The 27,615-nt window shown below is 39.9% G+C and overlaps 2 protein-coding genes across 4 annotated transcripts; one reads left to right on the top strand and one right to left on the bottom strand.

Annotated features, from left to right (window-relative positions):
- Positions 1-1,487: 1,487 nt before the first annotated feature.
- On the top strand, positions 1,488-5,679 carry USP50 (ubiquitin specific peptidase 50). Its single transcript, XM_066328385.1, has 6 exons — positions 1,488-1,675; positions 2,080-2,275; positions 2,896-3,093; positions 3,558-3,700; positions 4,815-4,947; positions 5,515-5,679. The coding sequence occupies exons 1-6, from the start codon at positions 1,488-1,490 to the stop codon at positions 5,677-5,679; spliced, it is 1,023 nt and encodes a 340-aa protein (XP_066184482.1).
- USP8 (ubiquitin specific peptidase 8) lies at positions 5,336-27,392 on the bottom strand. 3 transcript variants are annotated; one of them, XM_066328384.1, is made up of 20 exons: positions 27,252-27,392; positions 22,546-22,716; positions 21,772-21,916; positions 21,199-21,284; positions 18,485-18,629; positions 17,795-17,852; positions 16,922-17,066; positions 16,506-16,668; positions 15,513-15,657; positions 15,128-15,321; positions 13,438-14,049; positions 12,135-12,224; positions 11,460-11,540; positions 10,833-11,095; positions 10,012-10,224; positions 9,355-9,565; positions 8,799-9,035; positions 8,148-8,290; positions 7,649-7,781; positions 5,336-5,722 (listed from the first exon to the last, which is right to left on the bottom strand). In XM_066328384.1, exons 2-20 carry the CDS (start codon positions 22,647-22,649, stop codon positions 5,687-5,689), a joined length of 3,204 nt encoding a protein of 1,067 aa, XP_066184481.1. In that variant the 5' UTR covers positions 22,650-22,716; positions 27,252-27,392; the 3' UTR covers positions 5,336-5,686. The 3 variants fall into 3 exon arrangements, with proteins under 3 accessions (XP_066184481.1, XP_066184479.1, XP_066184480.1); XM_066328382.1 differs by lacking the exon at positions 5,336-5,722 and adding an exon at positions 6,484-7,437; XM_066328383.1 differs by lacking the exons at positions 5,336-5,722; positions 12,135-12,224 and adding an exon at positions 6,484-7,437.
- Positions 27,393-27,615: the final 223 nt, after the last annotated feature.

The raw sequence follows: 27,615 nt of genomic DNA, 5'->3' as shown, positions 1-27,615 counted from the left end.
AAAACCCTTTTAACATGTAACACTGCCTCTGAAAAAACTTCTGATGGTTTAATGTTTCTTTTCACAACTAACACTTTTCCTTGCAATAATCCACTTTGTGGTGAGTAATGGGAAGTTAATTCTCAGTCCCAGAGCCTGCAGTAGGTAGCATCCATGTGGATTTATGTATCATGTCACATTAAAATAGTAAGTTGAAGTCTTGATTTAGATTCCTACACATATCCAGTTCCATTTACAAAACTCAATAAGATTTTGAGGGGTCAGTAGCAGTGACAGCTGTCCCAGGAGTGCCAGAGACAGCCTTGGCTTGAAGTTTAACAAGCTGATTAGGAGGTTTTTAAAATCACTTCATGGACTTCTTCTGTGGATACTTGTTACTCCCAAGTTGTCTGTTAAAAATAGGGAAAAACTGCTTCTCTTCAGTGGCATATGGAATTTAGAGATGAATTGCATTAAGGTAGCTAATTAAAAACCATCTGCCATACCTTTTCTTTTTCCCCTCAGGAAAATATTCAGAACACCAAGAAACAAAATCATTATGATGTTTTGAGGTAGCTCCATCCTTTTATGGTCAACACACTCAGTCATCACTGCCCTTCCAGCAGAGCATAGGAGTAATAAATCCTCAATAAATCATTGTCTTTAAATAAATAAATACAAGTATGAGCAAACACGGGTAAAGGTGTGTTGGGCCAAAGCCCCTCTCCTCCCAAGGTTTTCTGTTGTGGCTGGCACATGGAAGGAGATGGAGGCAGGTCTGGCCAGGTGTTCCCTGCCCATTGTAACCAAGTGACATCACAAGGGGCTGGGGCAGGAGTAGCTGGGCTGACAGGATGGAACACACAGGGCACTGCTCATCTTTGCTCTATGGAGATTGCTGCAGGTTTAGAGTCCCCTGTCCTGCCCCAGAGTAGAACATCAGTCTCTAAAAAAGAGCAGCAACATCGGTGAGCAAATGTGGGTGGTGTAGAGTCTGTGTTCAGCCTCTCGACTGCCTGATTGAGGAAGGGGACAGTTTGGTCCAGGACAGACTTGTGCAGCCTGAAAATAAACCTACTAAAATTTTCCTAATGTGAATTAAGTAACATTTTCTAGCACAAATCTGAAGAACCACCTGTTCATAGTAGCATCTGGACTGCAACCTATGGTTTTAGAAAATAGGTGAGTACTGTACCCCTAAGGAAATTAAATATAATGTAATATGCACTGTTAAGCATTTTTCCCTAAAGATGGCTATTCACAAATGGTTGTTGTTTTTGAGTAACTGTGTATGGAGTAAGTAACTGAATGGAGTTTTAGGAATAACTCTAAAACCTCAGGTGTTTAAATAGTACCTCACAATGATGTATCTTATATTGGAAAGAGCTTAGTGGGGAAGACGAAGTCTTCACCACTACAAACCTGGTGGAAATAAATGTGAATGTAATTTATAAAGAAGATTTTAGATTTCCACTGTTGTGGATTTTTTTCTCACAGTAGGTGGAAGGATGGCATGGAAATGGAGGTATTCCCCCAAGGAACAGCTGGAGGCCATGAGCAGCCTGCACCCAGGGCTCACGGGGCTGCAGAACCTGGAGAACACGTGCTACATGAACGCCGTGCTGCAGTGCCTCTGCAGCCTGACCCCCCTCGTGCAGTATTTCCTCTCGGGAAGGTGGAACACAGCCCTGCACGAGTGAGTTGGTTTGTTCACAGTTCTGAGAGCTTTCTGCTTGGCAGTTTTCCTTCCAAAGGATATGTGTTGCCATGGGAATGTCCAAGGCACCTGCCAGCTCCCCCCAGGCAGTTCCAGTCAGATTGGCCATCAGCTGGTTTCCTTCTCCTTTGAGAGCCCAGCTTCTTTCCTTGCTGGGTCCTTCAGCGTGATACTTTCCTTGCCTTATTGATGGTAACACCCCTTACTGCTGTCACAATGATGATTCCTACCACTTTCTGGGATCTGCAGTCCCTCAAGCCAAGTGACAGCTGCCAGAGCTGAACTGTACCTGCATCTGTTTTCTGAGTTTCTGTATTGTGCTCCCATTTGAAGGCAGACACCATTTTTTATACATCACCTGAAACTCTCCCCTTTTTTCCAAGGGAGATTGGCGAGTCGGCGACTGCCTTTGGCTGTTTAGTGTCCGACATGTGGCTTGGAGAGTTTGACTATGTTTCCCCTGAGGCTTTTCATTCCATCTTTGAGAAGCGGTACCCAGCTTTTAGCAGGACGACTCAACATGATGCACAGGAGTTCCTCATCTGTGTGCTGGATGACCTCCACGAGGCTTTCAAGGAGGTGAGAGCCCTGCTGTGATGTTTTGGGAGCTACAGCTGGTTCCTCTGCATTTCATGACAGCATTCCATGTAATAATTGCCTATCGTCCTCTTCTGAACTCCATGATGGGGCCACTAATAAATAACTTTCCTTTTCTACCTTTATTTCATACCCATGTACACACAATTATTAATCTGCTTCTCATCTAATGCTCCATCAAATTGTAGCCCCAATCTAAATGACAATGCTGGTGTCATTTTACTGTCTTTAACCTCTCCCTCTCCTTGCTCCTCCCACACTTAATGTTCTTCCACTTTCTCATCTGCCTTCACGTTTGCCATGCCTCCATGTTTTTCTCCCCTCCAGAGCCACTGATAAAGAGCTTTTCAAGCAATTAGTGCTATCAAATGTCTGAATTGTTGTATTTTTGTTACTTTTCTCTCAGAAAAGGAATCAATCTTAGTCTACATCAAGTAAAGTAGCAAGCACCAAGTAAAGTAGCAGCATTTTAAAACTAAGTTCTGTGGCAAAACTAACAAATTATCAACCCAGGCAGTGGGCAGCACCTGTTAAAACCCAGTGAAGGCACTTCTCAAACAATTGCTTATCTTCATTTTTAATTTTTTTTTCCTTCTGTGTAGCCAAGCCAAGAAAGAGCAAGCCCTGCTGCGGGAGCAAGCACAAGGAGTTTGAGAGGCACATCTATTATAACACAGTTATTTGAGGGACAGCTCAGTTATGCTATCAGGTGTCTGACATGCAGAGCCCTCAGTGACAGACCCGAGAGCTTCACCATCCTCTCCTTGCCCATCCCTTCCACCAGAGTGTGCTCTCTGCAGGTACAACAGCCAACACATTCCTGCTGGTTTCTGCTTCATGTGGCAGTAGAGGCTTAGACTAAAGTGTTATTGGAAAGATGCTGGGGTTTAGTTACTTTGGTCTCCTGGGAACTAACAGATAGTCTTGGATCTGATCTCTAGAGAAGTGAGGTCTCTTTACTGGTCTCAAGGCCATGGAGGCTGGTAAGGTTACAGGAGCAATGCTCACAAGTTGCCAGGGGATGAGAGATATTAAGATCATTCAATAGCAGCTATGAAGGTTTCTTCTAGTCATCCAAGTACTTCCCACCTTCGTGGGGAGAATGAAAGCCAATGTTGCTGCTTTGTCTTGCAAATTTCTAATGCCAGTCTTGCTGCATCACACTTCAGCGAGGAGGAGTAAATTCATCTTGCATTGCTTAGCACCTTCAGGGGTGGAGGGAGATCTGTTCCATCAAGTGATGTTTGGTTTTTCCCTTGGACAGGACTGCCTGGAATGCTTTTTTCAGCCAGACGTGCTGACCCGGAACAACCAAATCCACTGCTACTGGTGTGGAGGCAACCGAGATGCAACAGTGAAGGCCTCCATAACCAAGGCACCACAGATCATTATTTTTCATCTAAAGAGGTATAGCCTAAGTGGGGTAAGACATAGCCAGTTCCTGGGTAATGTGAGACATGAAGGACAGTCACTTGTGTTTGCCTGAAAGTAAACAAATCACTGCAAATAACTGGGCTTAGTACTTTTGATACCTGAAAGTTAAAAGGACACTTGCAGAAATACAGCTGTCAAACATGCAAGTTGCATTCCTGAATTCTCATGCACTGTGTACTGCAGCCCACCAAATTTCTCCCTGTAGTTGGGATCTGCTCTCCAGAGGGAAGAAAAACTCCAAGCAGTGACTGACTACAGCCCAGTGCAGTGGCTCATTCAGTCCCTATATGATCCCTGTGAATCAGTTCCTGTGGTGACAGAGAGCTTGTGGCTTGGGTTCCAAGAGCAGGACTGACACAGTGTTTTGCTTGCTGCTACTGCAGTTGAGACACTCTGGTTTTGTTTATCCATTTACTAAATCATGCCTGAACAGAGTGGTGCATCAGCAAAGGAGCACCTGGGTTCACAGACTTCACTAGCCACCCATAGCCACATGCTGAATTTATTCTAAAGAATTTTTTCCTTAATAACTTTCCACCTATGAAGAAAACTACTCTGGGATGATTTGGCTTCCCAGAACTGTTATCTGAAGTTCTTATTTAATTTTCCATTCAGCATCCACTATTCTCAACATTCTCAAAGGACATGTGGTTGCCAGCTGCAGCTCTTGGCCACACTCTAAATGTTTAAAAGCACAGTGCTGTACTCAGAGTTACAGAGGGACAAGGAATGGGGTCTGGCATGAGAGAAGAGCTGACACTGGCACTGCAGTCCACTCCAAAATGTTTAGGATACAGAGAGAGTGATGCAAAGATATGACTTCAGGCTTTGACTGAAGGATCAGGAAGCAAGAGCTTTGCTTTTCTTGTTGGACATCTCATGTAGGTTTAGTGCATTTTCTGTCTTTTACAGCAGTAGAAGTTTTCTTTTAAAAAAAAAACTCTTCAGTTTACTGCAATACACAACATTAATAGAGATCTTTCTCCCAAATGCTAGACAGCCAGTTGTTGATTTTTCCTCCTCCTGGGAAAGTCAGTTAAGCAATGAAGTTGAGGGCCATTTAAAATCATTCAAAATTTCACTTCAGGTTTGCCTGGCAGGACAAGCACAGAAGGAAACTCTCAACCACTGTCTGCTATCCATTCAGTGATCTGGATCTCTCTCCCTACATCTCCCCATCATGTTGCAACAATACAGAATACAGTTTGTGTGCTGTAGTGGTAAGCTTTGCCCCTCCTGCTTTTATTGGAAGTGCCCAGCTTCATGGAGCAGATGAAGATTGTGTTGGTTTGGACTTCATATATAATGATTTATAATTTAATGTATGTTTTATTGTACGCTTTTTTTTTTACCTGCCATGCACATTATCCAGTAACAGTAACTAAAGGACAGAGACATCATTTCTCCTTCTTCCCCAGCATCCCAAATTTAAAAGAATGCACTCCTGGCACATAATTCCTCCTCAGAATAAACTCACAGGCTGATCCTGCATCCTATTTTTAAATAAGGACATGGCTCACAACAAGTGGGGCCCTCTTATACCTGTATAAGGGCTAATAGTTTGGTTGCAAATGTAATTGCAAAATAAATAAGCATGATCATCATCCATTTACTCTGTTTGAAAGGATTTATTTGAATCAACATGCCCTGCCCTAGGCCAAAATGGGCTGGAACTCTCTGCCCCATCTTTTCCAAGCGCATACATAAAACAATTGCCAGTTCCTAGCTTTGCTGGTAAGCAGACAGAACAGGACTCTGGTTTCACCAGACTGTGTTGTTTGTTACAGAACCACGCTGGAGATCTGGATTATGGCCACTATACGGCCTTCTGCAAGCACTCAGTCACCAAACACTGGTACAGCTTTGATGATGCCCAGGTCACCAAGATCCCAGATTCTGCAGTGCAGGCTGACACAGCTTACCTCCTCTTCTACATCTCCCAAGGCTACTGAGACCATGTTAGTCCTTGAAAGTCAACACTGAGTAGGGCAGCACCTAGAATTCACCAGCAGCATTAGCCAACTCCTGTTTCATCAATAAACTAGAGCATGTGCACTACTGATCAGCTGCTGTGGTCTTTCAGGAAGTGATTCCTAGAAAGGAGCGTTACAGCCTCTAAGCCATGAAGGAACGTGCATCCACTCCCTGTGCACAAGGGCCGAGGGTGGTTTTCCATGACAACCTCCTTGCAGCCCTCAAAAGAACACGGATGTTGAGCACACAGATGCACTTGCCTGGAAATTCTTGGTTTTCTGCTGACAAAGGTAGGTTGTTCTAAGCTGCCTTTCAGGAACTAACAGAAGGATACCAAAGCAAAAGCACACAACCAGACCAGACTGTGTGCTACAGAAGAGAGGATGGAGTGACCTTTAATATTTAAGAAAGAGAAAGGCATTATTCTATTGATGCTAGTATTGTTCCTTCTGCACTTCAAACTTGTTTGCTGCTTGTAAGCTTCTGGAAAACAATCAATATTGGTCTTAATTCCATCAGCAAGACAGACACAGACAGGTAAAAGCTCAGAATGTAAGACTTTTGAATACCAGCCTAATCAGAAATGGAAAACTGACTCCAATCCAGAGCAGGGAAGTACATAAGATGCAACTAAAAAAAGTTCTTAAACTAATCAACTCTATGCAAAACAGTATGGTTTTTTAATCTGGAGAACCTTTAAACTGCGTGAATATGATTCAGACTGTTATTATGTACAATTTTGATCATTACATAAGCTGAGAATGAAAAACCAAACCCAAACATACATTTAACAGGATATATTTTTAAATAATTTCTTCATTAAGGTTTTTAATGCATGTGTACATGAAAATTTATATTAAAAAATTAAAAAGGAAACTCTTGTTTGTTTAGAATAACTCTGAAGTGCACAAATATTGACAAAAGCTAACAGAAAAAATAATACAGCTCTGCTTTTTTATTAAGTAGTGTTGCAATTACTTAGAGCTGGCAAATAAATGCAATCCTCTGAGTTTTAGAGATTCTCACAAAAAGGACAACATTTTATTATATACATAGTTCTGATGTGCAAGTATGCAATCAATATGTACACTTACATTCCTAACTGTTTACATCGTTCTAGAGTATTCACAGTAGAATCAAGCTTAAGGTTAGAAATGTGAAAAGGCCATTAACAGTGAAAGAAAAAAATAAACCAAGATATGCCTTGGGATTTTAAGACATTTTAAACTACTTGTTAATAGATTTCAGATGACTAAGCTAGAATTTAATTTTGGAGCAGACTAAAAATATAGTTCTTTTTTAAATAAACAGTAATGCAAGTATGCTTGTAAATGGTTCCACAGATGGCAGTATGACCACAAGCGTTACCCATCAGTCTCTGATTGTTAAGCTCTGCTCCAGGCCCCAGTGAGCCCTGCTGGCAGACACCCTGCTGCAGCCCTCCCTCTCCTCCAGTGACTACGTCTGCTGCAGTTTTGCATATTTATATGCATTCCCAGGCCTACTTTGCTCTTGAAGAAAGAAAACCAGTTTCCTTGACCCACATTCCTTTACGTGGCCATATCTACTGCTCGCTGTTCATAGGAAGTATAAAAGAGAATGTAAGCAGCTGAGGACTTCACCGAGGACGCTGAGATCTCAGACACTTCATGGTCATCAAACTTAAACCAGCGCTGCTTTGAAGCATTTTTGCAGTAGGCTGTGTAGTGCCCCCCGTCCAGCCCACCGTAATGATTCTGTGAACGTAAGGCAAGGATTAGTGACTGCTTCCCTGGTTAGGGAAATAATCTACAACACGACATTCTTACTAAATCCCAATGGTTCTTTATAGAAGGTAACTTAGTCTGCAACTACAATGCAGCCTGGGAACCTGGCTCAATCACATAGGCTACTCTGAGTCCTGGCATAAAGTGCAGATGGATTTTGAAATGTGACATGGTTACTCACCGATACTGAGAATAGATTGTATCTCTTCAAGGAAGTCTTTGGACCAATAACATACTGTGAGAGGTCAAGAGTTTCCAGTGGAAAATCTACTGAAGTTTGAAGCTTTTGTTTCCATCTTCCATCATAGGAAAATCTAGAGAATTAAAAAAATCATGAAAAGTCACAGGTCGTTCACAAGCTATTCAAGTGTATTAAGCATATTTGTTTTCCTTGTTTTTAACCAGGATGCCATCTCAGCTGAAGCTCACAGTTCTGTTAATGCTTGCCCGTGTGTTTCTTAGCACAAATAACAAGAGGTCACTTGTAAAAGTGCCTTGGGAATTTCAGCCTTATAAAAGAAGCATCAGATGAAAATAAAATTCTTGCAACATTTCAACTAGTAATATAGCAGTGACTTTGTCTAAGTAAAAATGCTCAGCTACTGCGCTGGAACAATCTAGTTTTGTCAAAGTCTGGTCATTTCATACTAACTAATATTCACCAATCACCATTTCCTTACCGTTTCAAATGCACAAGAAGGACAGGTGGTAATTTCCAAATTTCTATTTTTTTCGAAGAATCCCTTCGAGTTTTGCAATGGCTACAGTAAAATCTATTGTTATCAGTGAGCTTTTCTTCTTTGGAGAACAATCTAAGGCATTCCTAAAACAAAATATAAACAGAGATTGTGAATGGCAGGCATTTATGGAAGAGTAGCAAAAATGTTTGTTTCCCATTTGGTTGTTAACCTGCATCAGTTATCTGCAGCCCACATTTCACTGAGGAACAGTGACTTAAATCTATGTGTGGAAGCAAATTTTACTGCAGATATTAATTAGCATCCTTCAAAATATACAGACAGTATTTTGTTTAAAACCACAGAATACTTACATTGTGACCTACCAAAGCAAGTAATATACATGCTGCTATTGCAGCTTCAGTATTTCCCTCCTGCTTCTAATTTAAAACTTTTAAGGGATGACCTAGTTCTTTAAACTTTAGAAGAATTTAAGAATAATGCAGATTCAGATCTGTTCATGTTTCAGATCAGTGCAAATGAAGCAGAATGCTGACCAACCCCTCCAAGCAGAGGGTGAGCAGAAGCAGCACCACAATGAAGTGCCAGAGGAATGTTTGCACTCCAGGAGCTGTTTCTCTCCAGTTCTCATACCTGCAGAGTGCATTTACTGGAGGATGCAAGTGGCAACGACAGATACATGAAAGCCTCGAAGGTTCGGGACCTCTTGTGACACGTCAGACACTGCACAGTGGATTTGAACTGCCCTTGGAAGAGTGCCACAATAATGGACTCGTTGAGCTGCTTGTGTTTGTGCCAGGCTATTTCTGCTGCACTTGAGTCATCAAGGTGATCGTTATTTTCTTCCTTGTATCTTTTCCTGTTGTCAGCCTGGATAAGCAGAAGTTTAAACAGCAGAGCAATATATTAACATATATATAAGTAAGAAGGCTCATCTATAGGAAAGTATATGATTGAATATTCACAAGAATATATAAACATGTTAGTGCAGCCATCCAGTTCTTGCCTAGTGAGGCTTCTTCTCCACTTCATACTGTTTCATACTGAATTCCTACTTTAATTCTGAATACCCATATTTCTTTCTGTACAAGGCTGCAGTAACATAATCTTCTTATGGAATAAGAAGGTGTTTTAAAAATTTATTTCTCTTGATCATCTGACAGATGTACAATTTAACTATACTGCTTACTTTATTTAGGTCTTCATGCAAGCCATCCATTAGAAAGAGAAGCAATTCTTGGGAGTCCTGTTGGCTATATCCTGCAAATTGGTCATTAATCTTCCCAATTGTAATTTTGAAGTCTTTTGGACTGATATATTTATACTGTCCTGCCCATAAAGCTTTCATTATTACACCAAACTCTTCAGCCACTTCACCTTTATGTCCCAGGAAATTTGACCTATAAAGTAAGAGACAAAAAAAAAAATCTGAGCCATTCAAGTAACTGGGTTTTAGTATTAATGTTTTTTAATTCGAGACATGATCCAAATTTTAAAATAATTTATTCAGACTAAGGAAAACTGGCTGTTAGACTGAGTTAAATTTTCATCTATGTCAGCAGTGTAATCTAGTTCCATATTCCAGATGGAAGGTACAGCTGTTTACAGCATGTTTTGTAAACTATTTAAATATTCAGTTTTAGGAGACTCAAGAACACATGTATTTTATGAACATGGTGACCATAATTTAATTATCACTGTCCAGTAAAACCTATTTTGTGACATGAATTTTGAAAATGTCAAGGTGCCCACAAGTTAGCATTTCTCTGCTACTTAGAAAAACGAACAGCCCCACTAAGTGATCTTCTTGAATTGGCAAGTATAAAGGCAGATGAGAGATTGTTACCTGTTAATATCAGCTTGATACAAGTTTCTGTTGAAATACTCAGCCAGGTGAGGCGCATTGCACAGACACTGTAATATGGAATTCATGTAGCAAGTGTTCCCTAGGTTACGAAGTCCTGTCAGAGCTGGTCCCGATCCCCCAAACACAGGATTAAGATTTCGAATCTGTGATGCAGAGAGCCTGGAAATTTCTGCTTTCGTGTAACAGGCAGGTCTGTAAGCAAGAAATTAGTTTTTAGGAGTTTCAGATTTGACAAAGTTGTGCACAAAAATCAACAGATACTACACCTCCCCTCACCACCCACAGGGACTGGACCATCCTGGCACCAAATACATTCATTTAGGGTATTCAAAACCAGCCAATGCAACACTGAGAAATCCATATATACTGGCTTAAAATGAGGCTGAGCTTTAGGCATCATCAGTTGTGAGATTTATGGGGGTTTTTTTTGTTTATTTAATTCACAGATGAAGAGTTAGCTGTTTATTACAGTTTAAAATCTGAAAACTTGCATTTCACAAACTGTCAGAAAATAGTCTTTTAGTATGTTAATACAAATCACAGAACTTTAAAAGCAACTGTCATCCAATTAATAGACTGTGACCTCTGAAATTCCTGCTAATACGTAACTATTATATTGGTTTCTCAAAGATAACTGCTCTATACACTGAACTTTTAGCAACGAAATTTCATCTATTACTCTTGCATCCTTTCAAACCCACTTAGAAAACAGTAATGAATTTCAGTTGGTTAAACACAAAGAAAGTCCTTTGTGCTGTCATACTGCCCGAGCTGTGATCCAACTTATCAAACAAACATACTTATTGTCACGATTGACTGCAGGAGTTACAGGAATTCTTTTCTTGTCCTCCTCCTGAATGGCTTGGGTTATATCTGGGGATGAGTAGGAGCGTTTCAGCTTGGAGTGTTCTCTCTCCCGTTCCACAGTCACCTTTGGCTTGGCTTTCCGAGTTGGAGGGGTTGATGGAGGAGTGGCTGGAGGAGCCATTTCTGGTGGGTACATCTGGACAGTGTTTGTTGGTGAGTGATAGTAACGGTAGGTTCCAGTGATGTCATCTAGGAACTTGGGGAAAAAACCCAAATAGTTTCAAATCCAAGTGAAAATCCATCATTAACTTACCTATGAACAGTACGAGGTTTTCAGACATTGGGATATTAAGTCGTGACTGGCCTCAACACTCAATGGATTAAATTTAGTAGGAAGGAGCATTTTCAGTGAAATGCCCATTAAACAGCAAATACCAGGAACAGCAGATGAACTGTCCTAGTTTCATTACAAATAGTATTAAAATTTGGAAACTAACTGTGTGGAAGTTAAAGAGGAGTAAAAAAATAATGAAACAAGATCTAACTTAGAAATAAGACACAACGGAAATACAGGACAAAACAACAAGACAGTTTGATTTTGATATCAGAGGAGGAGTTACCTTTACCCAACCTGCAGGCAGCCCTGGGACTATCCTTCCCATTTCCTCACTTCGTGCTCTCATTAATGGCTCCCGCTGGGACTAGTAAAGAGAAAAGTATGTACTGTTATCTATGCAGAGCAACAAGGTGCCTGTGACTTCTCTACGGAGTTACATGATTCAGTGCAAACAGTACAATAAATCCTAAATTACAGACAGAAATACAATGTATTGTAATGGTAATTTAGTATTTTCTATTGCTCAATCTAAACAAAACCCATTTGTTGACACAGTCCAAAAAGCCAAAAAATAAACCAGCCATTCAGTCTCATAAAAGTCTGAAAACTCAATTTTTCCCTGTAGAATCAGGAAATAGTAGGAATATGTGCTTCTGTTAAACATAAGGCTGAGCTTTTCTCCCTCTTAAAGCAGCACTCAAAGGCGTATGAGATGACAAATGTGTGGCGAATGCTTGTTAATACCACCAGAAATACATCGACTTCTAATGAAAGCTTCAGGTATCTTATCATACTAATATGACAAATGAAAAAGTAACCAAACACTGTGAATATGGCATAGCATTTTCTTAAGATGATGACTTTAAAAACTGAAATGAGGTGAAATTTAACATAATGTAATAATCATAAAGCATCTGTGTTTGATTATTTTGGCTACATACAATACATTTGTATTTACTTTAAGTCTTTCAGTATCTTGTTCAGAATCCTCTCTAAGGGGTCCTGGCTTTTGAGCTCCACTGTCTGGTTGTCCTTTAACCCCCGTTTGCTGCAAAAGATTTTGAGAGAAGGCTTCAATTTTCATCCGGCACGTCAGTAAAGAATGCTGATAAAGCAGAGTTATACTTTCTTTTTTGGTTGTTAAATCATGTACCATAACAGAGTAGTTACAGCAGGTAACTTTCTTTCTACATGCTATATGCAATTCACTGGAATGGTTTTTGAAAATGCTGTATTACAGTTTGTTCTGTAGTTTTAACAGCTCAGAAATGAAGTGCAGAAGTTCCACCTATGCTACTTTCCACCCTAAAAGTTGAAGGCTTTACAATTTATTGTTAAATTTCAGGCTTTTTTTCCCTTTCACTCCTCACTGGCCAAACCTCTCCATGGAAAAGGCAAACTGTGAAGCCAACACGAATTTGGTTGATCATAGGCCATCATTTTGGGATTATGTGAAGTGGCTCTGTCAGTCAAAAGCTCATGAATGACTGTACTAAATTTGCACAGGAAGATTTATTTTGGCTTTCTTGTGCATTTGGATTCAACAAGCATCAATATTTGATCAAATCACAACTGCAATTGCAAAAGCAAACAAAAAAATCCTAATGCATGTTCTTGAGAAGTGCTTTTAAAGACATCTGTTCCATTGTTAGCTTCACAAGTGGCTCCTGTTTTATGATCAGATGATTGGTTCATTGAGAAATTTTGCAGGTTTTTTCAAGACTGAGGAAAGAAGGAACTGTGACACTCCTCTCTTCCCCCCAAGATTTGGAACTGGACCGTTTTCAGCAAAAATCCTACGTGAGGGTGTTGATTTGCTTCCTGTGCCAGGCAACAAAATCCTGTTCTGCCAGTGTTTCTACAGCTGGGGGCACTAAAGAGTTCCTTATGACACCATCGTGCCCCTGACATCACAAAACAGTACCAAGCTGGTACAAGAGAGAAAATACCAGGCTTCTATTTTTGAAACAGAGGGTTGCAGTCTATGAACCATCATCCCCCTTCTAGCTCCATGTGAGTGGGAAGTTTTATTATCCTGTGGGGATTTCATGCTGCCCACCTATAAGAAAGAAATAAGCTTGTCTTGAAAAAAAAATCTATTTCTGTCTTCGTTTTGACTCTCTCCTCTACTTTTATGTAAAAACTGGTCTAAATAAACATCCAATTATGCATTTCAAATTGCTAGATTAAAACTAGATTATTCAGAATGATCTAGCTGCATAACTACTTCATATTTGATGATGATTTTCTTTTTCACTAACCTTGCCTGGAACAGTACCAAAGGTCTGAGATGCATCACCCAGTGCCCGTTTCTGTGTTTCTGGTGTTCGAGTTCCCTTCTCTCTTTCTTCCATGGATATTTTGTCAATCTCAATCCTTTTTGCACCAATATTTTCTGGTTCATTTTTACTTTGCTTTTTTGCTTCTATTGCTTCTCTGTGTGCTCTTTCTTGTTCCTTTCCCTCCTGTTCTCTTTTTATTTGTTCATCCCTCTCCTTCTGCTCTCTGTCCTCTTTTGATTGCTGCAGCTTTTCTTTGTGTTCCTTTTCCTTCAGTTCTTCTTTTGCCTTTCGTTCTTGTTCTTTTTGTTCTTGTTCTTCTTCTTCTCTTTTGAGCCTCTCTTTCTGTTCCTGTTGTTGCCTCTCCCGCAGTTCCTTTTCCCTCCTGTTTTTCTCTAGCAGAGCAGCAGTTTCCGCATGGACCCGACTTTTTTCCTCTTCTGTCAGAGTGCTCCTCACATCACGCACGGGCTTCGTGGAGCGGTCTGGAACCATTCTTCCATTCTCACCAGACTGGCTGTCACTGACTGTACTTGGAGGTTTTGCTCTGTTATCATCAAGTATTTTTAGTGAAGGCTTTTTAGAACGATCCACCTGTAACACAGGTGCAGAACACAGAGTGTAGAACAATTCACTACAGCTATGACTGCTCTCTTAGCTAAGCTCTTCCTAAGTGAGATTTGTAAGAGAATAAAGATGATAAAAAGTTGAATCTTTCAATTTCACTAAATCTGCTCATTCTAATTGTTTGTTAGTAAAATTAGGTATTCATTCCAGGTGTGAATAATAAACAAGCCCTAAAGAACCATAAGGACAGCATTATGAATTGATTACCACAACCCTCTATTTTTGAGCTTTCAAAGGGCAATTATAGGGTAATCAGGCAGCCTAATGTGGACTGGGCTCTCTCAATCATGTGACAAAGCACATGCTTAAGGCAGATTGGTTTGGTGGGAAGGAGTATTTAAGAATGGCTTATGCTCAAATGTAGACTAGTAGGTTGTTTTTAATGCTGGAGTGAATGTTCTGAAGAAATAAAAGCCTATCTGGTTCAGGGACAAACAGAAATAAGGTCTTTAAATTTTACAGCTTAGGGTCTCTAAAAATTAAATTTATATTATCTATATCTAGAAGGCTGGAAGTGAAGAGCTTTTAGTCTTGTCTCCTAAGCAAAGTATTACTTCAGTGTAAGAACTCTACAAAGTTTTGTTCACATGAAAGGAAGAAACAAATTCCTGTACTTTCACTGCTGGGCCAAGAGTGACAAAACACCTAAATGTCAAATTATTTGAAAAAAGATACAGTGGCTGGAAATCAGACCTGTGGAATAGGCAAGGTAAGTAATGGCTTAACTGTCCTCTATTTCATCCTATGTGCTTTAAGTAGAAAGGCTACTTACAAACTTTCTGAATTAATGATCAATTGCTGACCTTGAATTTCTTATATGCTTTTGTAAAAACATTTATGAAAATTTCTGCTACTCTGTTAAATATATTTAGTTTCATAGACTTCTGTAGATCAGTTACCAGAGCTTCAAAGACCACCAAGAGTGTGTACAAGGCTTAAACAAATGTATTGAGTATGTTTGCTTGTGGATTTAGAGTTCTGGGTGTGGTGAGTCTCTAAAAGATTAACCATCTACTTACTGAAAAAAAGGAACAGGGATACTTACCTCAGGGATACTTCTTGTAACTGACATTGGATTAACTACAAAGGAACTGTCAGATTTTGGAACAGCAGCATCATGTATGTTTGGTCTGTTAAGTGATTTTAGTCTCTCTTCCAAATTATCTCCAATTTCTTCACTTTCAGCAACAACAGGTGGCATAGGAGCTGCCTCTTCCAGAGTTGGATATGTAAAATCCACTGCAGGAGGGAGGACAGGAGGGAACCATAAGAGAACTCCCAAAACAAAACCACAAAAGCAGAACAAACCCACCATTCCAACACAAAATTTAGTTTTTTGCCAGAATAAGACTTTCCTAAAACACCAGAATGAATAAAAGATTCCTCCAATACCTACAAGTGTTTGGTAGGGTGTCATCCCTTATACTTACAAGAAACAGTCACTGTTTCAGTCCTGCCATGCTGGGGTGGAGTTACTCTAGCATTTGTTGTATACTGGGGAAAACAAAGGAGCCAGTTTTCATAACCTCCCTCTAAAATTAGAGGTTCATTCTGCAGGATGGTTTTGCTTTCCCACTGTACGGAAAAAAAAATTTAAAGTTAATTGATTTAAAAATAGGAAACTTTTACAGCTTAATAGTGTTGTTGAAATTTCTGTGCCTAGTTATTAAATGGAGAGATTGTTTTCAAGATTTTTCAGCAAGCATTAAAGATGTTGCAAAACCAGGAATCCTCTCTGTGTTTGGAAAATGCCCAGCACTGTTGGGTTCCTGGCTCTGCCTACAACAGGGTGTGAGTATTTCCAGTACAGAAAGAACCACTTACTGCTACTTCACATAACAATCCTCCATGCAGAAAAGTATTCTTATCACAATATTTGATTCAGTTTCTTTTCTGGTATGTTTATTGAAGGATTCATGATTTAGAAAGCATAACATTAACTTTCAGAAACCCCTTAGGAGTTCAGGCTTCAGCCTGTTCTCCTCCTGATGTCCTCAGTATTAGCACATGAACAAGACACAGAGGGCTTAGAGAATATTCAGTAAAGCAATAAAGAGGGAGAAATGCCTGAACTATCTGTGAACCCCAGTCCTGAATGTCAAGGGTGACTGTTCCTGAGAAACAGCACTGAAAACACTTCCCCAATTAACTTGTTCAGCAAAAACTCTAAGTTGATGAGCTGCTTGTTGAGGAGGTGAGTTGAATCATTGTGCTGTTCATGTGTTTAATAGGTGATACTGTCCCCTACTAGAGTACAGGGTGAAACTTCAAACTACACTTCTGCTACCAAAACAAGCAGGCTTTGAAAATTCAACCAACTGAAGTGTCACTAAGGCCTCCACATACCTTGTAAACACAAGGGCTTCAAGACCTTATTTACTAAGATGAATTAATTAATGAATTAAAAGATGGAATTTGCCAACCTTAAAAAGTGCATCTTTCAGGCTCTGAAGAGTTGTTCCCAGCTTTAAGTCTTCAGCAGAACTGAACCAGTCTAGCAGTATAACATAATGGAACTGTCCTCTCCTCTTCCATGAATCTTTAGAATCCTCTGGGAGTCTAGTTTCAATCAGATAAGCAGTATCTCTGAAAATATATTAACATAATTTAAAGATTCATGTACAAGTAACATTTTGTCCAATAATCCATAAATGTTTATGTGCTTGGAGAAAATAAATATGCATTGTCTTGAAGGCAGTACATGCAAGAACAGAGTTGTGCACATACATCTCACCCACTGATACAGAGCAGGGATTCTGACACTAGGTGTACAAGCTTTAAAAGCATGTGTTTTTTAAGAAAATTCAATATTTCATTCTCACTTAACGTCATGTCTTACCCAGGACGGATAGCTTCTTCTGGGACGCTGATTGACTTTGGAATACAGGATTCCTGATAATCCTTCAATTTCCGAGCATCCATTATAAGCAATTCAGTGTTTTTGTCTGACATCATTGCAAACAGCTTCTCAGGTGTGACTGCTCCTTAAAATAGAGAAGCATTTACATGTAAGAAGCTACATTATAAATGAAGATAGCTATGAATGGCTATGGTATCTGACTGGTGCAATCAAGACTGCAAACAGATGAAACAGACCTAAAAAGTCCCACAAAGTCATGGAGGTGAGACATTACAGTGTGGACCTTTTTGCTCCCACTGCTGTAGTGACCAGCACCTGATCTGTTAGATTAGACAATACTGAATATTTCAGTGATAAACAAGTTTAACTTATTGTAGTCTCATTTAAATCAAGCTATACAGGCAAGCATTTGTGAACTACATGCTGCAGATGTTCCTCGTAAGAACTCTAGAGAACATTTTCACATGCTCATTATAAGAACAAAAAGCAGAAGGTTATGAGGGGAAAGGAAAAATTTTGTATTTAACTGAGTAAGCTGTCATATTTCAGCCCTGCCTATCAGCTGTAGAGCTGTTTTTCTTTCTAGACTGACCACTTCAGGACTAGCTCAACTTTAATTACTGAACAGTTGAAAAATTAACTACAGCTTTCTAAATTTATGGGAAGTAGTGAAGGCTTTATACAGAGCTTAATTAATTACTTATTTATTATAACTGAAATGCAGGATACTAGAATTTCATCAAAATATTTTAACTGTGAAATAACTCCTGAGAAGAACTGCAGCTGTGAGGTGATTAGTGCACAGTCATACAGAAACCTTTTTCACATTTGTGTAAGTGTTGCATCTCTTACCGCTCAGGCTATCAGGCTGATCCTTTTTTTCCAGTGAATGCTTTGTCTCACCATTAATCTGTATTGCAAGGGAAAAAAAAAAGTTTAGTGTGTAATACTCAGAACTAAGGTGGCCAATAGACAATTACTCTTACAGAGCCTGAAGGAAACTGGTCAGACAATTAAGCCACAGGATGAAACACAGCACAAGGGTGCTGCTTCTGAAGATGTGCTGACTAATGTACTCAAAAGATACTACAGTTGCTGTCCTGCCTAGACAGAAAACATTTAAAAAGGTAATAGAACCTAGGACACCATCATCTACCAGAAGAAATTCTTCAAGCATTTGTTGAGAAATAAGTGTTTCCATACTACTGCTAAAAAGTGAAGCTTCTCCTAAAATGGAGACGTTATCCTGAACATCAGTTTGTCACCATTATCTTGGGGTTTTTTTGCCTGTGATTCTTGCACCAATTTTAGTATAAAATTTGATTTTACCACAATGTTCAGTCTATCTCATACGTGACTTGGAGGCTGCTAGGACTTCACATATTCCAAAGATATACTAAAGAAGGGTTACAGAGAGTGTAAGTTAATTCAAAAAATCTCCACCTTGATTCTGAACTGGAAATAGCTACTAGTAGACACCAAATTCTAGATTGAAACTACACATTCAGACTGAATTAAGAGTTTGTAAATATCTTCACTTACCCTTTGGCTTTTTCCTTTGGAATCCACAGCACTTTCTGAGGAGTTTTTGGCTGAGCTCTTTCCATCATCTTTTGGTTCTTGCTTTTTCTGCAGCTCTTGTCTGTCTCTCTCTTCAAGTTTTTTCCGAACTTCAGCTTCCTCGTACCTGTTGGGGAAAAAAGTGCCTTTTTTCAATATTGTGGTTTTGGCTAACCTTGGATTATTACTATCAAAATCATTAAGTCTTCAGGCAAATATTTTAAAAGAAGTATTTTGAGTTTTAAAAAGCTAAAACTATTGTCAGTTTTTGTATTCCAACAAACTCCATTTTGCTTCCTAACTACGTGGTCTTATTTCTCCCACTTTTGGGTTGGTTTTATGTTAAATCTTGGTTTGAGTCCTATTGTATAGCCACTGATTGTAAAGCTATTTTTTTTTTTTCTTTAAACTGGGGTCATGCTTACCTATGGTACCTCTGAATGTTTTTCACTTTCCACAGATAAGGATAGGTACTAGTGACTTAAAAGTAAACTCCAATAGATTACAACACTCATCCCAGGTATTTTATTTTGTTTTGCAATGGAGCTGGTGAGAACTAGGTTAAGCTCAGTTATCTAAATTTGCTTCTTCTGAGAAATTGGATCAGAACTACTCATACAGTAATCACCTTCAGAATGTAAACTGACTCCATGATGTGCTCACCTGTGCCCTGGTGTTGTTTCAAATACTGGGCCTACAGGGAAGCCAGTGCAAGAACTGTGTTCACTGAGGGATTTGGGGGATGAGGTCTGGCACACAACTGTCCTTTTCATAAAGCCTCAGACTTGAAAATTACCCTCCCAGCCTTTCACCACTGGAAGGACAATCATGGTATTGTAAGCCAGTGATCTCCAAACTACAGTTTTTAGATCACCGACTGGAGGTTTGTACAGTCACATCGCTGTTCCATAGTATTCACTTACATTTAATACAGCTGAGAAGTTTAAGGGTTACTAGAATCATAAAACAAAAAAAGAATGTTTGACCTAACAGTTTGGATGACTAAACGAAGAAGTAAACCATGAACACAGAACTGTGTTATTAAGTGCTCATTTTAACCAGATGTTGCGTAATGAGGGTTAAATTAATGATGTCAGTACAGCTGTATTTCAGTTCAAAAGTACTGTGTTAATAACACAGATCATTCAGTTAAATTCCACCTCCAAGTCTACTGCACTAATTGCCCACTAAGAGGAAGGAGGCAGCAAGTCTGTAATTTTATTTTTGAAACAGGCTTCTTGATTTGGCACAGGCATTCTAAGTTAGAACTGAGCATTTTGTTCCCACTTCGAGTTAATGACACTAAAGCATATTTCAGATTTTAGTTTGATTTGGTCAGTGTGAAATATTTACCCATCAATTTCCCATTTATACTTCTGAAGCACATAGCAGGTCATTCATGTAAGCATTCCTGCCCCTGTACAAGTTTCAGTAGCTCCACTTTTAGTTAACAATTAACATTCAAACTATTTGCTGGCCTACTGCCTGGGGAAGAAATTATACAAATAATTTCCTTGAAAATACTTCTGTAGTTACACAGGAGTCATGTTTCATTTATGTTACCTTTAAATATTTACACGTTTTGCCAGAGTAGTTAAAAATTACTGTGTCAATTTCCAAACTCTGTTCCTTTCATAAAAAGACATAAGTTATTTAAACAACAAGTCTCTACATTTTGGGTCTTTCTGATTCTATCAATGTTTACTCTTAGACTGAATTTGTAGCCCTGTTGAATTGTAAGGCTCACCTAAAAAAGAAAATCTAAAGACTGTTTCATACACAGTGTCATGAGACATCTTTGTGAACATCTCATCACATATATGTAACTACACTCGCAGGTCACCTGAACTAACTTTATAGATTTAGCACTTTGGAGGGCATTAAAAAAAAAAAAAAAGCTTTCAGAAGAATACTTGGGAGGAAGGAGGTGGGACATGACACTTGTGAAGGGAAATGTGCCCAGCTGCAGAGAGAGAGAGTTAATGGAGTGAGAAACAGTCGCTAAGGATGCAAGAAGCAGAGAAGGCTGAAAGTAAGAACTACTGTGCTAAATATCACCTAAAGACAGACCCTACCTTACAACTTCTTACTAACACAATTTCGTGGCTTATGGCACAAACATGTAACTTGACAGCTGTCAATCAGGTAACCAAAAGCCCATTAGCATCTGCTCATTTACATACCGGTAGAACTGCGCATTCCATATACATGGTAGTAAGTGGCAGAGGAAAGGTGTGGCTAAAGAATCAAAACCTGGCACTTCGGAGTATATTCTACACCCAGACTAGGGGGACCTAACATATATGATTATTAGGAATATTCATTAATGTATTTGGGTTTAGGTGACCTTATCATTAAAAGGCTGAGGAGGAAATTGCTCTTGATCATCTCTCTCTACTGTATATGTACTTCAGACCTTGTGGTTTCTTTTTATTAGTCAATTAACAAATCTAGGAGACACTGTCAACAAACCAAAGTTACCAGGAATTAGCAGACGGTGTATAAAATGACAAGTTATTAGAGTGTGTGCAAGTGAAAATTATCTCTAGTAAAAGACATATGGGAATAAATTTAAGCTCTCAAGAGTTTCATGTGCCTATAGTTTACTCAAGTGCAATTGCTTACTACTATATAGCATAAAAACCTGCACTTCACATGAGGTATAAAGAACAACAGCCATCAGCTGTATTACATACCTGAGTTTAAGGCTGTCTGACAGTATTTCAGCTTCATCAAGAGCTTTTTTTAAATTTGTAGGTCCCAGAATTGAATGAAAATAATCCTAAAATGACAAGCATCACATCACATAAATAAACAGTTTAACAAGGCCTACTTCTATGCATGTCAAGTCTCACTAATGTATGGAGAATTTATATTATAATGATACTAATGCTGACAAAAGGAACTGGTTTGAATCAAAATATTTTCCATTCAAATATGAGTTTGTAAGTAAAATTGTTTTATAGCACTTAATAAATAAAGGCTAGACAAGGCAACTTCACCCAGAAAGTCTGACTGGTAAAAATTTCACAAATACCTTACCATGAAAAAAATATTGATAAACCTGGCAATTTATACAGTTCATACACTAAAAGAAAACTAAAAAAAAATAACACCAAACTTGTCAAAAAACAGAACAGAAATATAGCACCATAAGTGAGACAGTTTACTTAATATCACTGTGATCCTTTGAATGTGCATTAGTGTAATTCTCTGTACTTCTCATACTTTGACCAATGCAGAAGAGATAAGTCAGAAAGCTTTTATACCTGTTGCTGCTTAAAATCAGGTCTCTTTCTAATCAGGTTATAAACAGCCACATATTTCATATATAGGATATAAGCTTTTTCTTCATCTCCATCCAGTCTGCTTTCCTCTGCTGCCTTGAAAATCTTAAGAGCACTCTGCACATAACTGAAACCAAAGAAGAGGAGTAAAGCACATCATTGTTGACTTGTCCCCAAACACCTTTTCATTATAAGATGCCATCTTAAGTGTTTACAGACTTCACCCATATATTAAGCACTTGATTTTGCCACCTTAATATAAAGCTTTCATTAAATATGAATTGCAATCATGTTTCTACAAATTATGTTTATCTTTGGTGGTTTGTTTGCCAGCCTTATTTCAAGTCTTCCATAATTAAATACCATAGTGAGATATGGAAAAAGGTACTCTTCCCTTCTAAGAATAACTTTTTTCCTAGGGAAAAACTAAGTCATAGTAAGACAAAATTAAATCATTGATTGTCTAAAAATCTTAGAGGCAAAGCATTCAGACACTTGCTAAAGGTTTTATCATTTTTACAGATTTGCATTTATGTAGCCTTTCCTCTAAGTATGCAGATTTTCATGGGCATTGTGCTCTGCCCTGGCAGTATGCCAAGTGACCATATCCAATGTGACAGGTGAGAGCCATACACAGGACTACTGAAGATTTTGTATCTAGCAAAAATAATGAAGGTAATTTAGATTCATAACAAACTTGCTCTGGAACCACTAATATTTTAAGTATTGATTCAAAATCAATTATAACATATATACCTTTTTGTACTGGTCTTTTCAGGTTTTACTTCTGTCTTCTTGTTGAGATCTTTCAATGAAGTAGAGAGGTATAGCTCCTTAGGTACAGATGCTACAGCAGGCATGTTAATATTGTTACTTATGTCCTTTCTAGGATGTTACAGCTTCTTAGAAGTCTCTATCAATATTTTTCTAGAGGAGGAAAAAAGCCAAATTATATTCCAATTACTTTTAGTACAGTAGCTATAGTTACCTGTGTAGGTTTATTACCTAATTTATCTCACCTAATGTGAGCTAGCAAACTAAGTGTCTGAACAATTAACAGTATATATTAATCCTCCCAAAGTCACAGAATTATTTGAAATCACTGCAGGCAATTGATCAAGAATGTCCAGCAATATGGTGCTAAAAAAAATAAAAAAATAATAAGAAATGCTGACTCATGAATGTTCAAAATCATCATATCCAGCAAATTTATTCTACTGAAATGCCAGCAAGTATGCTATCAAAAATTAGCTGACTCTTCTGTACTCTGCAAATACACACTACCCCCTTTGAAAGATGACTTCTAACGTCTTGCTAAGAGAAAAGCTGAGAACAGAAAGGCTGCTACCATTAAAGTCAACTGAAAGAAACATCCTGGACATTCTATAGGTCTTCAACTCCTGGGTGCCATTGACTTTATGCTTTCATCTGAAAGTGCTCCAAGTAGCCATGAAATAGTTAAGCAGCGTTTGTCACAAGGGCCTGTTACATCGTATTTTCTTGAGACAGGGAAGTCCATGAAGTCTCTTGCAGACAGCCTAACTGAAACTCTCTGCATCTAGTACACAGTGAGCTATTTTAGCCTTGGGGGTGGGCAGGGGAGGAACTGAGCTCCCTCACAAGCAAGTGGTGAGACACTAGGATGCGAGCAATACTGAAGGAATTAAGGGAGACTCATTAAAACAAAGACACTCAAATAGTATCAGCAAATTATTTCCTAGTAGAGAAAAGCCACATAGCTTTTGACAAGATGAAGTTAGAGCCTCCACTTTCAATGTGATGATCAGCATGACAAGTGTGACCAAAAAAACCCGCCAGTGACCTCAGAGGGAAGTTTCACCTGACCAAACTGATCAGTAGCTGACTGCCACTGAATGAGGTAGCCCAAATTTCCCTCCTTATTTCTCATGCTGGTCTGGTACTTCTCCAACCTTACTGAGCCAATTCAGCCTGCTGAAGAAGCAAAAGGCTGCACAGCTTGTGCAAGGGCAGCAGTTGGCATGTGCAGTCGAGAATGAGAAGCCAAGGTGGGAATGGGATCCCTTCCCAAGGCTCATAGCTGTTGTACTCCTTGAAGTATTACTGCACAGAGTATTGCTAGGTTGACTATTATTGGTCTAGGAACTGCTTATCAAACAAAGATACTAAGTTAACACAAACCTTTGGTTTAAGGTCTGGTATGCCAAGGTCAGACAAAACAATATCTAGCAAAATAACTTACTGCTTGAACACGGATGCTTTACTTGCTAATTTCTAACTAGGTATCAGCTTTTTAAAACTGAAAAAAATTGTTAAAAATCCCCTCTTAGGAGAATAAATTCCAAATAATTCTAAAAATTAAGTAATAAAGTTCTCAAATACTATCTTTAATACATAAAAATAAAAATATACCCTATACCTCACTCATCTTAAAGCATTGTCTTTTCTATATGATGTGTCATACATTCAATTGTAACTTTCAGGGAGACAATTCATTAGAACAGCATGCAGTACAAACAAAACACAGACACCCCCTGCCCCAAAGAAGACCTTTCCAGTATAAAAGCCTTTTAGCCTAAAACAAAGACATACTTTCTGCAACCTCATAAAGAGAGGCTTCACTCTTATTAAGATTTTAGTATCACTCCTCTCATTCTACCTTCAGAGCATGTCTTCACCTGGCTTTTTTTATTCTCCGTGGAACTGTAAATAGACTTTTCCTTTGAAGCTTTAAGTCCTTTCCAAATATATCTTCAATGTTTGCTCTGTTATGTAACCAGTATTTTCTTAATCTTAAGTAGCAGCATTTGGTTGTGTTCTGACAGAATATTGTAACTAAATACGCAGTCTGAATAAGATATGCACGTAGCATCAGAGTTGCTATGTGCATAGAAGCAGAAAAAGCTCAAGATTATGTGGAAGATGAACCATCTAATGATGTCAGTAAATTCTCAAGTGTTGCTGACACACCTTGAAAAGGGCAGATCTTCTGGAACATCATCTATACAGATGCAGAACTACTAAATAAAAGCCAGCTCTGAGCTTTGGCCTGAAACAGAAATTGTCTTTCCACATTTTCCTATGGCCACAAAGTTATAATTGCAGGTTTTTAAACTGCCTTGCAAGCTTATTGCTGAACTTTAATACCTCATTCATCAGATACTGTGGTCAGAAGATCATGTTTTAAAAAAAGGTATAGAAATTTCTTTTAATTAGAAAATAACTCTTTGACCGCCCACAGCACCACAATTCCTACAATATGCTGCAGTGAAACAAGTAAGAATGGATAAGGAATAACATTTTCTAAACTTTAAAAAAAGTCAAATTCTCAAGCACACTTAATCAAAATACAGCATATGTCATAAGTTGATATGATATTTCAGCTGCAGTTTCTAAGTCATTCTTCTATACAGAATCTTAACTTTGGATCTGCAACTAACATTTCCAGGTTTTTGCATCACAAATGCCCTAACTGAATTTTAGTTACTACAGTGTGGTGGTTTGTAGACTGCCATTGTTGACTGTCAGTTGACTGCTCAGTCTTAGCTCATAGGGACCTTTAAAATTTCTTAAGCGTCTACTAAATTTTAAGACGTGCTTTACCTTAATTTTTTCTCATACTCAAAAAAAACATGGTTTATTTCCTTTATTTTCGAGCAAGTTTTGCGAAGACTGATTTCAGAATCCAAAGCAGCTCCTTCATTGATAAATATTGCTATCTGATTTTGAACACAATGTTTTGCAGATTCCTAACTGGCTTAGTCCCAGTAGAGGAATCCAGTTGGACAAATACAGTTTGGAACTTGTCAACATAAAAGAAAACTGGATTGTAAACCCATGAATACAAGGGACTGAAGAAGTTCTAATAGCTAAACCTACTGTTAGTCAACCCTATGAGGAAGAAGAAACAACCTATTTCAGGTTTGTCAACTTTTTTCTTAAAAATTAAGATCAAACTCAAAACCTGTGACCTTTTCTACCCCCAGCTGAAGTATTATCTCTGGCTCCTTCTTCATACTTATGAGTGCTGAAAACCAGGCCAATATACCAAAACCGTAAGCGAAGTCATGCTTGTATGTTTACAGGCATTTGACATACTTAGAATGGATAGTTTTACCCTGACAGGGAAACATACCTGTTGGTAACAGGTTTTTCAACATCTAATTATCATGCCAGTTTTACTAAGGATATGAGTAAGCTTTAAGTGGAATGACTACAGAAAGAACAATGCACAGAAGCAGTTACACTGCAAGCAGTGCACACACTAACGCATTGTGAAATACTGACACAAGTACTGTGCATCACCGATTCAGGTATGTAATAAAGTATTATTCACTTACTTATTTTTGTCTCTAACACTTGAAAAAATGAGAAATGGATTTCTCATGAGCATTAAGTTATTCAGTTTTCTCAGAATTCAGTTTTACTGTCTGCACTTAGTACACAGGAGTTGGTTTTGTTAAGATTATCAGTGTGAGCCCAGAGAGTGAGAATTTTACAATGACTGAACTACACAATCAATCAGCATATTTAGTTCTGTGAGTCCTCTAGCTCTCTTCCAGGCTCTGGAATTGTTAATACTACAGACCTCAGCCCTGTCACCTAATGTGCATAGGATGATGATAACCACTGGGGCTTCTTATGGCAAGCTCATTATGCGCAGAGTGTAGTCAAACTCTCACCATTCTGGCTGCCACCAGTCACCAGGGCAGTAACACATCACGGGTTTCTCTCCAGCCACGCACCCTGTGAAACCTGCACCAGCCTCACTGCCAGGCCTCGCAATGACTCTCTCCACAGTGAGAAAACCCTCTGACAGCCAACCATCCAACAGTTTCACTGACACCGAGGGGAAAGAAAGACACTATAAAGTTTCTTAAAAAGAAATACACTGGATTTTCTTCAGGGAGTTTGAAAGTTGATCTAAGTAAAACCACAAATAGTTCCACTTCTTATTTAGATAAATAAACATTGGCAAGGCGTAGGCGAACAGCAGAGGTGATAAGAAGCCGGGGAGGTGACAGACGCAGAAAACTCCTTCAAGTTTCTATCCGGGCGGTGAATAGCGCAGCGGCGGCCGGGCCGGGCTGTGGCCATCTCCATGACACCGCAGCTCGCCGGCCGCAGGAGTGCGGCACTCTGGGAAGCGCCGCTTCCCTGCCGTCTTCCTCCGGCCGCTCTCGGGCTCGGCGCCGGCTCCCCCGGCCCCGCTCGCTGCTCACCGTGGCCGGGCTAAGGCTGGGGTACTGCGGGCTGCCCAAGGTCACACCGCCGGCTCCCCGCCGGGCCAGGCCCGATTCTCCCCGCGGGCCCGGACCGGCTCCCCCGTCCTCCGCAGCCCCTCGAGGGCCGCTCCCCCCGCACAGCGGGGCTGGGCCCGGCGATCCGTCCAAGGGCGCCCGTCCCCCCCGTCACCGCCGGAGTCCCCCTGCCCCGCAGGCCTCGCTCCCCGCCGGCCAGAGCCGCCCCGGCCGCACACTCACCGCCGCGGGGACTCGCTGCCTCCGCCCGCCGGCCCGGGGCAGGCCCATGTCCGAGCGCGGCTGCCGAGGAGACGCTACGCGGCCATGGCTGCTAGGGCGGAACTCGACAGCGTCCCTCCTTCCCGGCCTTCCTCCCTCCTCCCGGGCTCCGCTCCCCGCGGGGGCGGGACTGTCTCGGCCCTATCGGTGCCGCGGGGCCGGCTCGGGCCGCGGGGAGGCCCCGGCCCTGGCGCTGGCCTGCGGGCCCTGCGGGGCGCGGCCGGGCGGGGAGCGCACACCGCTGGGGTGGCTCTGGGGGCGGTGTGAGGGGAGGGAGACGCGGGTGACCTCGGCCCGGCACCACCCGCCGGCCCTGGACAGCGCT

The sequence above is a fragment of the Sylvia atricapilla genome, chromosome 13 (assembly GCF_009819655.1).
Source record: "Sylvia atricapilla isolate bSylAtr1 chromosome 13, bSylAtr1.pri, whole genome shotgun sequence".
Classification (NCBI taxonomy): Eukaryota; Metazoa; Chordata; class Aves; order Passeriformes; family Sylviidae; genus Sylvia; species Sylvia atricapilla.
This window is presented reverse-complemented; position numbering and strand designations above follow the sequence as displayed.

What these genes read in the sequence shown, in the direction of transcription:
- USP50 (XM_066328385.1), top strand. Translation starts at nt 1,488, where the DNA reads ATGGCATGGAAATGGAGGTATTCCCCCAAGGAACAGCTGGAGGCCATG. An exon ending in CCAGAGTGTGCTCTCTGCAG is followed by an intron (nt 3,094 to 3,557) that starts GTACAACAGCCA and finishes TCCCTTGGACAG; the next exon opens with GACTGCCTGGAATGCTTTTT. An exon ending in ATTATTTTTCATCTAAAGAG is followed by an intron (nt 3,701 to 4,814) that starts GTATAGCCTAAG and finishes ATTTCACTTCAG; the next exon opens with GTTTGCCTGGCAGGACAAGC.
- USP8 (XM_066328382.1), bottom strand. Translation starts at nt 22,649, where the DNA reads ATGCCTGCTGTAGCATCTGTACCTAAGGAGCTATACCTCTCTACTTCA. An exon ending in GAAGAAGCTATCCGTCCTGG is followed by an intron (nt 16,669 to 16,921) that starts GTAAGACATGAC and finishes ATATATTTTCAG; the next exon opens with AGATACTGCTTATCTGATTG. An exon ending in CTTCTTGTGCATTTGAAACG is followed by an intron (nt 7,782 to 8,147) that starts GTAAGGAAATGG and finishes TTAATTCTCTAG; the next exon opens with ATTTTCCTATGATGGAAGAT.